Source organism: Suhomyces tanzawaensis, assembly GCF_001661415.1.
Source record: "Suhomyces tanzawaensis NRRL Y-17324 unplaced genomic scaffold CANTAscaffold_4, whole genome shotgun sequence".
NCBI lineage: Eukaryota > Fungi > Ascomycota > Pichiomycetes > Serinales > Debaryomycetaceae > Suhomyces > Suhomyces tanzawaensis.
This window is the reverse complement of record NW_017963639.1, coordinates 245298-259641: the sequence shown is the minus strand read 5'-3', so window position 1 is coordinate 259641 and position 14344 is coordinate 245298. Positions and strand designations below refer to the sequence as shown.

Genomic DNA, 14344 nt, shown 5'->3' with positions numbered 1-14344 from the left:
CCCCTGTCATGACTATTCTATGAAGTTGTCTTGATCTTTCCAAGATCTACCCTGATCAACAACAAGACCAAAGCTCCTTTTGGCACACGTTCAACCAGTGGCCACAACGCCCTTGTGTACGCTTGTGTACGCCAAAATCCAGTTAAGGTCAGTCAATAGAAACTTACAGCTCTGGGTCCATTCGCTGTTGGAGCTGACCCGAATGCTTTTGCTACCCACAGTTCCCTTTCTCAAGGAAATCCGGTAAGGGAGCTCAAACTCCCCATCGATGGAGATCAATTTGTGTTCAACTTGAGATACGATGTTCAATAGGGCAATCATTGAAACGTCCAACTTATTGTAGTTGAACAACTTACCCAATGAGAACTCGTTGGACGAGTAAAGATTCAACACGGTTTTGGTTCGCTGGTCCAGATCTTCTCCATCCACATATTTGATGATCTGTGATTGTGATCCCATCGGGACTATCTTATACTCGGGCATTTCTAGCTCGAGTCTTTTGATCAAAAAGTACAATAGGTGGGCAACCTGACCCAATGCGGAGTTCAACTCCGGCCATATCACCTTGTACCCCAACCTGAATCCATTGATACTTCCGTACTTGTCATCTTTTCCGAACGAGATCTCGAATATCTTGTTGTAGATGTTCAAATTCCTCAACTTGTCCAAGTGATTAAGATGGAGCTTATACGCGGATTTGGACTGTTCCAACTTGTTGTACTGTCGATCAAGGTCTAGCTGAAGCTTATTCTTGAGCTTTAGTATACTACCTAGCTCGTTTTCATTGAGCTCCTTCAACTCCTGCTTGCTAGATTTAAGCTGTTCCTGGAGCTCGAGACCAGTTTTTTCCAATTGCCTCAATTCATCGAGCTTCTCAGTCTCAATTTGGCTGAGTTTATTATACTCATTGATGGATTCTTCCAACTTGACGTCTAAATCCTGGGAGTAATCTTTGGTTTGGTCATCCAACAAGTTCAATTGATTATCTCTATCCTTGAGCTTCTTTAAAAAAGAAAGGTACCTGTCCTTCTCCTTTTGACTCTGATCGAACTTGAGCTTATAATTCTCAATTAAGAGACTGGCGCAATCATCTGATAACGGGTGCTCTATTTCCTGGTTCTGGGATAGTATTTCAAAGATCTTATTCAAGGTTTTTATTCTCGATGAAATAGTGTTGGATTTATCGTTAGGGGTTATTTGGTCGTTCTGGTCATCATCCTCTCCGTCAGAGAGAACGACGTATGAATTGGCGCTGAACGAGGACTTATCTGGCTCGTTTCTATCCAAGGCAATGTCGGCCTCGTCTTCGTCTTCGTCCACGTCATCTTCACTTTGAAGCATATCGTGATAGTGTATGGGGGCACCAGCTTGGTCCTGTGCCTGGTGGAGCACTTTGAATCTATCGCTGGGTATGAAGTCTTGGGCATTGAGGTCATCAAGGATCTCTTGGTTGGAGGTGTCATCCACATGGTTGTGGTTTCGATTGATGATCAAGTTTAGCTGTGCCGGTGTGAGTCTGAGCAATGACTCATCCAATACTATCGGCGTATTACATCGCCGACAATTGAATAGCTTTTCTGGCATTCTGGGGTGACCTTCTGGTAGGGATTGATTCTGGTGATAACGAGTCGTGCACTGCACTTTCAGCTGCGATAGCTGTTCTGCACTCAAGACGGACGTTTTCACCCAAAATTCGTGCTGGAGCACGGCCAAGCAGTGCTAAGCAGGGCCAGACACAGCTAAAATGGCTCTGCCTCTACGGTTGCCCTGATACCGGACTTCAGTGATGGAATCGGCAACAGAGCCTGTTCACTATTCCTTCCTATCTGTCCGCCATACAAACCTGCGCGATCTACCACCTGCACACGAAATTATCATAAAAATTTTCAGCTAACCATACTACCACTACCACCATCAATATGGATAAGGATACCTTACTCAAAGCATTGGCAGGCACTTTGGACCTGAACCAACAGGTCCGGAAACAAAGTGAGCAACAGTTGCACATTTTTGAGGAACAAACGGGATTCACGGCCTACTTGCTTGACTTGATTATCGAGCAGGAAGTCACCCTTGGCATCCAGATCTCCGCAGCCATTTTGTTCAAAAACAGAGTGGCTAACTACTGGGTAGTTCCAGAAAACAAGACTCCTTCGCCTATCACTATCAAGGACCAAGAAAAACCAGCCATCAAGGAGAAACTTATCCAGACCTTGATAAAAACCTACAAAAACAACCAGATCAAGGTCCAATTGGCCAACGCCCTTCACAACATCTTGGGCTCCGAAAAGTGGCTGGAACTCATTCCTTTGATCAAGAATTTGTTGCACGACACCTCCAACATAGATCATGTGCACACTGCCTTGATTTGTTTGTACGAATACACCAGAAACTACAGATGGTCGGGTATTGGTCCCACCAACCCGGTGCTTGAGGAGGTAGCCGATGATTTATTCCCATCATTGGAGGCTTTAGCCAACAATTTGATCCAAAATGACTCCACTGTCAGCGATGAAATGCTTTACTTAATCATTAAAATTTTCAAATTCACCACGTTTTCTATGTTGCCTTCATACTTCAAGAATCCTTCTAACCTTGGTAATTGGTGTCAGTTGCACCTTGTGATTATCAACAAGCCTTTACCTCAATCCGTCTTGAATGAAGACTCGTTGGACTTAAGATCACAACTTCCTAGAATAAAGACTGTCAAGTGGTGTTTCGGAAACCTACACAGACTTTTGAGTCGTCATGGTGGTGGTTTCACCACCAAGAAGGAGGACGGGAAGGAATTTGCCGACCTTTTCGTCCAAAACTTCGTGCCCGAAATCCTTAATGCTTATTGGAAAATTATCGAAGAGTGGTCTTCCAAAAAAATCTGGCTTCTGGAAAGCTCACTTTATCACTTGATTTCATTCTTGGAGGAAAATATCGAGACCCAAGCGTGGCCATTGATCAGCGAAAAATTGGATGCCATTATCAGACACGTTATCTTACCTACGTTGAATGCCAGCGATGAAACCATTGAATTATACGAAGATGAACCCGATGAGTATATCAGAAGATTCTTTGACATTAACAGAGAGGCCAACACCTCTGATATAGCCTCCATCAACTTCGTGTTTAGGTTATTATCAACTAAGTTCAAGGTCACGATTAATCAAGTGTTAAACATCATCAATGAAATTTTCAACAGAAGAGCTAGTGCCAGATCCGACATCAGTATCGCCAAGGAAACCGAGGGTGCTTTCAGAGTCTTGTCAACTATATCTCATAAGTTGGATATTTCTTCTTCTCCAGTGCACGGCCAGGTTGACAAGGTTTTGCATACTTTTGTTTACCCAGAATTATCCGCAGAGACCACTGCTGCCACTCCATGGTTAACTGCTAGAGCTTGTGACACTTTGGCCATGTTCAGATACAGTTACAAGGACCAACAAGTATTGCAAGACATTTTCCAAGGTATAGTTACTTGTTTCCAAAACCAACAACACTTACCTATTCAATTAACTGCCGTTGACGCCTTGAGTACCTTGGTAGATGAGGATTCGGTTGCTGAACACATCTCCGAGCAAGCTCCTCAGTTGATGGGTAACTTGTTGGAAATGTCCAAGACCTGCGAAAGTGACATTTTGACCAGTGTTATGGAAAAGTTCGTTGAAAAGTTTGCCAGAAACTTGGAACCATATGCTCACGAGTTAGCCAGTAAGTTGGCCGAACAATTCCTCGTCATCGCCACTGATTTATTGGACCAACAATCCGGTACCGAAGCTGCCAACGTGGATGTCGACAAGGAATACCAAGCTGCCGGTATCTTGAGCACTTTGACCACTTTGGTTATCGCCATGACTTCTTCTCCAGAAGTCGCTGGTTCAATGGAAAACGTTTTGCAAAACATGATAAGATTCATTCTTGACCATGCTATGGTTTCCTTCTTGACTGAAGCAATTGAGATTTTAGAATCCATTTTGTTCAGTACCAGAGTCGTTACTCCAACCATGTGGGGATTATTCGATTGCTGTATCGGAGCATTTGAGACCTATGCCTACGAATATTGCGATTCTTTCCAACCATTCTTCGAAAGCATTATCAATCACGGTTTCACCAACCCAGAATTGACTGTGCAAACTCCATATGTCCAGTCTTTATTGAACGTTTGTTTCACCATCTTGAAGGGAGAAAATTTGGATCCAATTTTTGCCGATTCCACCTTTGAAATTCTCGAATTGACTTTGACAGCTTTGAACGACAGATTTGTGCCCATCTTACCAGCATTCTTGCCAGAAATTTTCGATATTTTCATCAAGTTGGAAACAGAAAATGCGTTCGACGACTACATGCTCCATCACTTATCAGTGTTGAAGGTATTCTTTGCTGCTTTGTACGTTGATCCAGTCACTACTATCCAGTTCCTCAACGAGAAGCAATTCACTGCTAACTTCTTCAAGTTGTGGATGAAGAACTCGGCCGATTTCCAAAGTGTTTACGGTTGTAAGCTCCAGATTTTGGCATCTGTGGCGTTGGTGAAGACACAGGCCATCACCATGATTCCAGAGGACTTGGTTGGCGAATCTGTGGACTTATTATTGTCTAACGTGTCTGCATTACCTGGAGCCATCAGGGCAAGAGAGGAGATTTTGACGAAGGAAAGAAGTCAAAAGGAGATTGTCAGCAACGAGGATGAAGAAGATGAGTATGGCCAAGCATACTGGGACGAGGATGACTTGGAAGCCGATGAGGCTGAATTGGAGGCCATGAAACAGACTCCAATTGACAGTATCAACGTATTTGAAGTTTTCAGCGATGTTGTTGTCGAATTGCAACATCAAGACGGTGCTAAGTACCAGGCACTTTTTGGAGGTCTCGACCAAGAACAACAAGAGTTGGTGCAACAGATGGTCAAGATAACAGAGCAACAGAAGGCTGCTCGTGGCAACTGAGGTTAGTAGATTATAGACATTGAGACAGACGAATGTAGAGCCAAACTAGGCAGGTAAACGAGGGTAATAGAGATGCTGTGGGCAAGAACAGAAAACCGGGAGTACATGCTTCCTGATGATATGGGCCTGCTACCCACTAGCCAAATACATCACCAAACTCCTAGCGAGACTCACCGCGAGTCACCCCCAACACCCTCGCAAATACCTCCCTAATGGCCCGCGACCTTCCCACTAATCTCCGCGAGCCTCCCGCGGTATTCCCACTAAACTCCCCCGACACTCTCGCTACACTCACCCTCGCCCCCACGACCCGCACATTAATCACGATGGCAAACTTGCAACTAAACTCACCACCATCATGTTTTCATCATTTGGGTCTGCCATGTTTGGCGGCGGAGCGTTCGCCCCTCCAATCAACAACAAGTTCGAAGACTACTTCAGGTGCTATCCAGTGACAATGATGCCTGATAACATCCGCAAAGACGATGCCAATTATGGTGGTAAGATCTTCTTGCCATCGTCTGCATTGAACAAATTGACCATGTTGCACATCCGATACCCCATGTTGTTCGAGTTGAACAACGAGGCCAAGGGCATCACTACCCACAGCGGTGTTTTGGAGTTCGTGGCTGAGGAAGGAAGAGCTTATATACCCCAGTGGATGATGAGCACGTTACAGTTGAATCCAGGAGGGTTGTTGAAGATTGGCAACTGCGACTTGCCATTGGGGAACTTTGTCAAGATCGAGCCCCAGTCCGTGGACTTCTTGGACATCTCCGACCCCAAGGCCGTGTTGGAAAACGTGTTGCGGAAGTTTTCCACATTGACCGTGAACGATATCATCGAGATAAATTACAACGACTCCATCTACGGCATCAAGGTGTTGGAGGCAAAGCCCGACTCGCTGTCCAAGGGGATTTGTGTGGTGGAAACCGATTTAGAGACCGATTTCGCTCCACCCGTGGGCTACGTGGAGCCAGAATACACTCCAAAGTCCTCAAAGCCTGCATCTTCCATAGACCCTTCCAAGTACAACAGAGGCGCAGGGGCAGCCACCATGGCCAAGTCCATCAACTATGCCAACCTCGTGGCTGAGGCCTCATCCGAAGATGGTTTCAAGGGCTCGGGCCAAAAGCTCTCAGGAAAGCCCACAGAGACCGTCTCCAAGAATTACAGCATCGAAGACTTGGATCCCAACGCGCCTCCCACTGTCCTTAATCTTCCAGAAAACCAGCTTTTCTTCGGGTTTCCAGTGGTGCCTCCAGTGCTTGAAGAGAGTTCCGAGCAGAAACAGACAGAAAACAACGTTTTTACAGGCAGTGGACAGTCGTTGAGACAGAGCAAGAAGCGCAAGGATACCAACACGTCCCATCCTTCCTTGAAGAACCACTCGAGGAGTCCAGATTACATAGAAATCGATTGAGAGAAGGAGGTGAGTGCTTTTGGAGATCATTGGGATTCACGGTTTGATGGTTGAACTTTGTCAAGTACGAAGGTGCATCCATGTCTCTATTTTCGGGGATTAGGAGACCATGAATCGTGCTTCTTCCATGTCTTTGAAATCTACACAAGTTGGCAGAACCTCCTCTAGGATCGGCGGTGGGGCACGGCGCTATACACCCGGAACTGGCACGGGTACAATGCACGGGTTCAAGGCACGTTGTCATCGCAGGAGTAAGAGATAGTCAGATAATCGTATAGGATTAGTTAATATCGCAGGACCAGACGGATAACACAAGAGAAGTAACGAGCTACCCTGGTTCGAATTGTAGTCTAACAGTCAGTCCTAATTTGGATGATAGTTGTTATTCAATGGACAGCCATTGCACTGGTTATTCTACTTGTTGGTTCTCAACTACTCGGCAACACTCAACTGGAATTCATAGAACGACATCTCTGGTTCCAATTTTTAGTTTACAGACTAACAACTGCTATCCTTCATGAATTGTGGATAATAGTTGTTAATCCTGACTTTATTATTATCCAGTTGACAGTCTAAATTTCCTTCCTACGACACTTTCCGTTCCTGACTATCAACTACTCCCACCAATAGTCTAGACTACATTCCAATGGTCTTTCGATTGATTATCGTCAGCTGGTCCACTACTTTTGGTCCAGACAACTCTCTATAGTACACTATTCAGTAGTAGATGGCAAGAAGACATCGTTGCCTTGCTCAATAGCCATTTTGGTGTGGTAGACAATGTCAACCGATTCCCATGGGTAGGCGATCCACACGTCTGGAACGGTTCTGGCAGCAAAGTAGTTACCAGTCTTCATGATCTCGTCTGGCAAGTCGGCTCTCTTGGGCTTGGCCTTGTCGTGCAACACGAAAACACCAAACTTGGTGTCGTTAGGGTCCGCGTTCTTGGCTCTGGCCTGTTCCTCGACGTCCTTCTTCAACTCGGAAACGGCGTAGTGCAAGGTGGTTCTGGTGTCATCCACCTCGTCGATGATCAACACGTTCTTGCCCACCAAGTCGATCTTTGACTGTTGGTAGTCAATCCACTGGGTACGGACGACCTGGGTGCCGAGTTCTTCGATTCCGTCTTCGCCAATATCCTCGTAGAGAGACAAGATGATGGCCATGATTCTCACGTTAGGATGGCCTGGCTCCTTGAGGAACGATCTCAACATTCTGGCAGGAATGAAACCTCCACCACCGATGGCTATGATCAAGTCGGGCTTGAAAGCCTTGATTTTGTCGGCTGACTCTTGGCACAACTGGTGGACGTTGTTGTAGGAGATATAGGTCTTGCTGACTTCCTCACTCATGGTTGGTTACTGAAGAAACGGGTACGGATACCGAGAGAAGAACTGCGATGATTTGGGGGAGGGGGGGCTTTTATAGAGATGAGAAAAAAAAAAGAAAAATTCGCAGCGAGTGAGTCAAACCTGCAATGGGCGAACAGGCAGCGAGGTGATGGAGGGTGATGCGTGGGGAGTGTAGGCTAGATAAGGACCGAAGAAAGAGCAGGCTGGACGGCGGAGGCTTGCGGAGGGGCTCCGCGGAGCCTCCATGGCCTGGCGCGGACACTGGCCGCGGACGGCTGGAAGTAGTCACGCGATGTGTAGTCACGTGACTGGGTAGCTTCAAGTTTCCTTGCTATCTCAAAGGTTAAAAGCTGTGACATGGCTACATTCTATACAAGTACGTATGCAAGTACTTTGTCTTCATAGATGTCGAGGAAGTATAAGACGGGGTATTCCAAGAGATAGCCATTGGTATAATTTGGCTATTTCGCATCAGATGCCGATGCTGTTTTGGGTGAATAGGCTATATGCAGGTCCCCTGGGTCGGTAACTCAGGCCATCTAATTTTGACAAAAAGGAGCTCTGATCGGAGATTCAAAAGGGCCAGTGCCTTGGGGAAGTCTATGAGAAGTCCACACTCTGGCACAATGCTTCCAGCAACAGTTTTGGTCCCGCAATATCCACTACTACCTGGAGTTGGGTGACTATATGCAGTACACACCACCCGAGTCTTGCCGGTTTCGGCCGTTCGATGCCTTATTGCCTAGATAAGAAAACCATTCCACCGCAACATTCACGGATATACACAGTGGTTTCCAAGTAAAGGTCTACGTTCCATTAACCGGAAATCTTTGCGCACCCGATCTATAGACTTGGCTAGGGCGTAATTCCTAGTCCCCAATTCACTTTCTAGCTCTGGTTTTCGTAGCTTAATTAACGAATGCTTCTTTATTTTTATCTATTTTGAACTCTTCGTTTTGGGGAAATGTCTTTGGAATAGGTATGAAACTACGTGAAAACTGAGGAGCCCTACTTAAAAAGGTCACCCAACAAAATTTGCTGTGAAAGAAGAGTTACTTGGAAAAGTGAAGTCTTTAGTAGAGGCAAGATAATTAATGAGAAATGCTGTACACACAACGAAGGAGGATCTCATACGCAATCAATAGTTTGTGCATTACTGGTTAAACGAGTCCATGCTAGTATAGACGGTTTGGCCCATTGATACTGATTATATTGCTACTACAGACAGTTTCCTATGCGATCCAGGACTGCCTAGCACGATTTCTCCTGCTGATTACTCTGCAATTACAAATTATTTTTATATCTTCATCGATAATATAGCATATAATTATCGACACCATGCGATTCGCTCTACCATCCTCCTCTTCTGTGCCTCCACTAGCTACCTCTGACATTCTCATACCACGTCGTGCGCATACCAATGTCGCGGCTGCGACCATGTCGCACCCACTCCCCCACAGGTTTTCGCCAGCTGGCCCACAACTCTCTGATTCATCACTAGTGCTACCAATGAAGCTTCCTATCTTGTTGACCTCCATGGTGGCAGCGTCCCACGCTGCCATCCTCGGACTCGACTACGGCCAACAGTTCACCAAGGCCGTGCTTTTGGCCCCAGGAATCTCGTTTGAAATCGTGTTGACCGACGAAGGCAAGCGCAAAGATCTCTCAGGAATCCTGATTCGTGGCGGAAAACACGCCAATGACCTCGAGAGGGTGTATGGGTCCCAGACGGGCTCGTTGTGTACCCGTTTCCCCCAATCGTGTGTCTTGGATCTCAAGACGTTGTTGGGGAAGTCCATCCTGGACCCTTCCACCAGACAGTACTTGGCCCAGCACTTTGGCGTCACATTGATCGAAGACGACACTCGTGCTGGTTCCGTCAAGTTTGACCTCGGGTTCGCCAACCAGTCGTACGCGTTCACCGTGGAGGAGGTGTTGGCCATGAACTTGAACGACATCAAGACCAGAGCCTTGCAGACGTTGCAGTCCACCTCACACGCGATTCCATTGGTCGAGGATGTCACCATCTCTGTGCCTCCGTTTGCGTCGCCAGAAACCAGACAGTCGTACTTGGACGCCTTACACTTGGCCAATTTCTCCAACGTGTTGGGGTTGGTCGACGAAGGCACTGCCGTGGCTCTCAACTACTTGACCAACAGGAAGTTCGAGGCCAGTGACTACAACGATGTTGCCCAGCGCCACTTGGTCTTCGACATGGGTGCAGGCTCTGCCACTGCCACCTTATTCTCGTTCACTCCGTACAAAAACGGGTCTATTGTGTTGGAGTTGGAAAATGTGGGCTACGACGAGTCCTTCGGAGGAAAGTTATTGACCCAGTCCATCTACACCATCATTTCCGAGAAGTTCTTGGCCAAATTCAACTTGAAGCACTCGGACTTGACTCCTAAGGCTGTTGCCAGACTCGTGGAGGCCTCTGAAAAGGCCAAGCTCATTTTGTCTGCCAATACCGAGTACCATGTCTCTTTGGAATCCATTCACGACGATAAAGACTTCAAGACCACCGTCAGCAGAGACGAATTCGAGGAAATCAACTCCGACTTGATGGAGCGCATCACCAAACCCATTTTGGATGCCTTGAACGGCTTATCGGTTGACGAACTTAAGTCTATCGTGCTCAATGGTGGCTCCACCAGAGTTCCTTTTGTCCAAAAGCACTTAATTGCTCTTGTTGGTGAAGACAAGATCGCTAAGTCGGTCAATGCCGATGAATCTTGCGCTTTGGGTACCACCTTGAGAGGATTGAAGTTGAAGACCAAGTTATCCAAGCCAAATGATGTTATCGTTATCGACAAGGGTTTCCACAATTACGAGGTTGCTGTCAACGGAGAAGACGACCCTAAGCTAGTTTTCGAAAAGGGTACCCTTATCAACGAGGTCTCCAGAGTCAACTTAGGTGCTATTGCGAACAATCTCGACATCGGATTGTATGAAGATGGCAAATTATTCAAGACTTACGCTTTTGAAGATTTGGTCAAGAAGACTGAGAAGTTTAGTTGCAAGTCGAAGGACTCCAAGGAATTATTTGGTTACTTCACCTTGGATCAGAATAAGATGTTCGATTTGACCAGAGTTGAAGTTGAGTGTGTTAAGGAAGACAAGAGCATCTTGGGTAAGATTTTGAATAAGGGCAAGAGCACCGAGGAAGCCACTGTTAACGAAGACGAGGATGGCGAAGTTATAGATACTTTTGGGGATGACTCTGCCAACTCCACCAACTCCACCGAAACCACCACTAAAAAGACCACTAGGGCACCACCAAAGCCAAAGACTGCTCATGTACCACTCCCAAAGGCTTCTTATCCCGGTGTTAAGCCATTTTTGAGAACAACCAAGGAAAAGCTTGTTGGTAAGCTTGCTTATTTAAACAGCAGAGACCAGCAAAAGGCCGAACTTGAAAGCGTGAGAAACAACCTTGAAAGTGATTGCTACCAATTACGTGCTTACATCGAGCATTACGAGGATATCTTGAGTGCCGAGGTCGAGGACCTTTCCGAGTACGAGAGTTTGGTTGGCGAGGTTATTGAATGGTTGGAGTTTGAAAGCGACGACGCTAGCATCGAAGACATTAAAGAAAAGATCGCTATGGTTGGTAAGAAGCACAAGCGGTTGGCGAGATTCGTGGAGATTCATTCCGCAGATATCTCTTTGAAGCACATCAAGAATTTGCAAGTGGAGGGATCCAATTTTGTTAATTCTTTACAAGAAAAGCTTCTCACTTATGGAGGACAGGTCCAAGAAATCAGAGGCAGGTATGAAGCTGAAGGGTTTGATTTCGACAAGGAAAATGACAGACAAAGAGCTGCATTGGCAGCTAAGGGAATGGATAAGTTGGATAAGTTTGACAAAACTTTGGAAGCTTACAAGAACGACTTGACCACTGTCGGCAAAAGTGTGGGTTTGTCAGAAGAAGAGTACAACTCATTGAGTAAGGATGAACGTTACACCTTTTACGAATTATTGACCAACGGCTTTGCTAACGTATTGGCTGATTTGGTTTCTTTGGAAGGAGGCCACATTGAGAGACTTGATGCGTTGAACGAGAAGTTTGAGACCCTTTCGGCCAGAAAGAAACAAAAGGAACTCAAAGACAAGTTGAAGAAGTCCAAGAAGGAGGCCAAGGTGGAGGAAGAGCCAGAAGCCGAAAATGGTGAAGACGATGACGTAGTCTTTGAGGAGGACGAGCCTGAACAAACATCCACAGAAACAGCAGAGGATAGCCAACAGACTGCTTCCGAAATAGAACACGACGAATTGTGAATTACATAGGTAAATATTATCATACAGTAGAACACACTTGTGCCATGAGCACGTAATCAACATCACAATAGTTCGACATCCGTAGGACTCCACTCCAAGAGATTTTGAGCGGAACCAACCAGCCAACGGAAATCATAGATCACGTGCTTCATGGCACGTGATCCATCACCTGACATATAATGTTTTTCATCATTTTACAGCACTCCATCATGTCTTCGAATACAAGCCCACCTCCTAATAGGGGCAACAACAGACCAGCAAACCGTCCCATGAGAGAAGACTTACAGGGTTACTCCTCTGGCAGGCGAGGATACTCTTCAGCACAGCCATACGAAAGAGATGCGTACTCAAGAAGACCTGAGTACCAAGACCGTGCAAGAGAAAGGGTCATGGCCAATCCAGGCACCACAACTCGGGACAGATCACCTACAGGTACTTCTGCTTCAAGTGCAAGAGATCCAAGGGCCAATTCGCCGAGAAATGGCCCTCCCAGAGACAGGTATGGGACCCGTGGTAAGTACGACGACTATGGATCGTATGGCCGTCAAGAGCGTCCACCCCAAGATACGTCGTATGGATCAAGAGGGTCTCGGTATCAGGAAGCCAGATCACACGAGCAGGATAGGGGAGATGAAAGAGGGTACGAGAGAGGAGGTCGCGACAGAAGAGATGACTATAGACGAAATGGCAGAGACAGAGACGGTCCCAATGGTCATGGACGTGAAGCTCCCGCAAGAGGTAGCTATAACGGACCAAGTGGTGGAAGAGGGGGCTATAATGGCTATGGGGGTAGGGATGGTCGCCACGACTCGAGACAGGGAAGGCCACCTGCAAATGAACCCAGACCTCATCAGACTCCTCGAAGAAAACCAGAAATATCCCCCGAAGAGCTCATCGCATCCTATCAAAAATCATTGAAAGAGCTTGAGAATGTTGAACCGCTCGAGTCCATCAAAATCATCGACTCCAGGTGGGGTGTCAAGCCAAAGGGGTTTGAAAATGTGACTGCTCAGAGAGCCAAGTTGTCTGGATTGTTCCCCTTGCCAGGATATCCAAGACCAGTGGACTTTACAAAATTAGAGGGAAGTGCTAGCGAAGGCATTTTGAGCTCTAATGATATTCTTAATGATGCCTCGAAGATTGACCCTATTGACGCAAGAAGCTCCAAGATCTTGGTTATTAGGGACATCGATTTTGAGAAGATCAATTATCTCAAGATCGTCGAATTCTTCAATGATTATTTGAAGAGAATCGACATCGACCAAACCAGCATGCATAACATTGATAGCAAGAGAAAAACCAAGGATGACAAGAATTTGATTATACAGTTCGTCAACAGCACCTGTGCGACCATCATAGCCTCGTTGGACACATTAAAGCTCCCTTTCAATCTTTACAAGGAAGACTCGGAACCAGCTAAAGACAGTGAAGAGAAAATCCAACTCAAGATTCAAAGACCTAAGGAATACGTCGTCCAGACAGTATCAAAAAAACAGGACGACGATGATTTCACCAAAGTTATAGATAGTCCCACAAAGATCACGCTAATGGTATCACCAGATAAGACTGAAACAGAAATTATTGATCAAATCAAGACCATAAATGGTGTCAAATCATTCCAGTTATTGAGAGAAATAGGGACAAAGGAATCCTTGGGGATGGCATTTGTTGAGTTTGAAGTGCCAGAGGGCACCAGCTTACAAAAGACAATTGATTTACTAGAAGGGTTGATCGAGAAAGTCAGATCTTGCTCATATATTACAAATAGCTTCTTCTCGTGCATTATTCCAAATCAAACTAGCATTCAAGATTGTGCAATTGATATGGACACCTTAAAGCTGTTGGTACGCAATGAGAATGTTTCGGCACATCCTAAGCTGAGAGTCATCCAATTGATCAACATGGTTACTGCGAGAGACTTGGTCGAAGATTCGAACTATCACTTTATTCAGCAAGACATACACCAAGAGGTGTCGAAGTTTGGTAAAGTTGTTTCCATGAAGATTCCCAGACCTGCCAATGATTATACACCAGGTTTGGCTCAATTTACCCAGCCGGGTTTGGGTAAGGTGTATGTTGAACTTGACGATGAAGAGTCCTCGATGAAGGCCATAATGGAGCTTGCTGGTAGGTACTATAACGATAGAGTGGTTCTCTGTTCGTTTTATGATGAGGGAGACTATCTCAATGGTATATTCTAACGGATGAAATGAATGTAATAATGAAGTAAACAATGTAGTGAATAGATACACAATCAGGGTATATGCGCCCATTCGACGAGGTACCGTCTTTGGAATCGTTAAAATAGTGCAAAAATCTGTTCAATTTTTCACCCAAAGAATAATTGACTATTT

At 45.8% G+C, this 14344-nt stretch overlaps 6 protein-coding genes across 6 annotated transcripts; 4 read left to right on the top strand and 2 right to left on the bottom strand.

The window, feature by feature from the left end:
- Positions 1–90: 90 nt before the first annotated feature.
- Positions 91–1584, bottom strand: CANTADRAFT_21744 (beclin 1; the record flags this gene model as incomplete). Its single annotated transcript, XM_020206732.1, has 1 exon — positions 91–1584. One exon carries the CDS (start codon positions 1582–1584, stop codon positions 91–93), a length of 1494 nt encoding a protein of 497 aa, XP_020064084.1.
- Positions 1585–1919: 335 nt separating this feature from the next.
- CANTADRAFT_90076 (uncharacterized protein) lies at positions 1920–4937 on the top strand (the record flags this gene model as incomplete). Its single annotated transcript, XM_020211649.1, has 1 exon — positions 1920–4937. One exon carries the CDS (start codon positions 1920–1922, stop codon positions 4935–4937), a length of 3018 nt encoding a protein of 1005 aa, XP_020064083.1.
- A 358-nt stretch (positions 4938–5295) lies between these two features.
- Positions 5296–6360, top strand: CANTADRAFT_52055 (polyubiquitin-binding protein; the record flags this gene model as incomplete). Its single annotated transcript, XM_020210030.1, has 1 exon — positions 5296–6360. The coding sequence occupies one exon, from the start codon at positions 5296–5298 to the stop codon at positions 6358–6360; it is 1065 nt and encodes a 354-aa protein (XP_020064082.1).
- Positions 6361–7073: 713 nt separating this feature from the next.
- Positions 7074–7712, bottom strand: HPT1 (hypoxanthine phosphoribosyltransferase; the record flags this gene model as incomplete). Its single annotated transcript, XM_020209998.1, has 1 exon — positions 7074–7712. The coding sequence occupies one exon, from the start codon at positions 7710–7712 to the stop codon at positions 7074–7076; it is 639 nt and encodes a 212-aa protein (XP_020064081.1).
- Positions 7713–9221: 1509 nt separating this feature from the next.
- LHS1 (Hsp70 family chaperone) lies at positions 9222–11990 on the top strand (the record flags this gene model as incomplete). Its single annotated transcript, XM_020206731.1, has 1 exon — positions 9222–11990. The coding sequence occupies one exon, from the start codon at positions 9222–9224 to the stop codon at positions 11988–11990; it is 2769 nt and encodes a 922-aa protein (XP_020064080.1).
- Positions 11991–12853: 863 nt separating this feature from the next.
- Positions 12854–14191, top strand: CANTADRAFT_31338 (uncharacterized protein; the record flags this gene model as incomplete). The annotated part of the gene is made up of 1 exon (XM_020208391.2): positions 12854–14191. A coding segment is annotated over one exon (1338 nt), but the record flags the coding sequence as incomplete, so codon positions are not given.
- Positions 14192–14344: the final 153 nt, after the last annotated feature.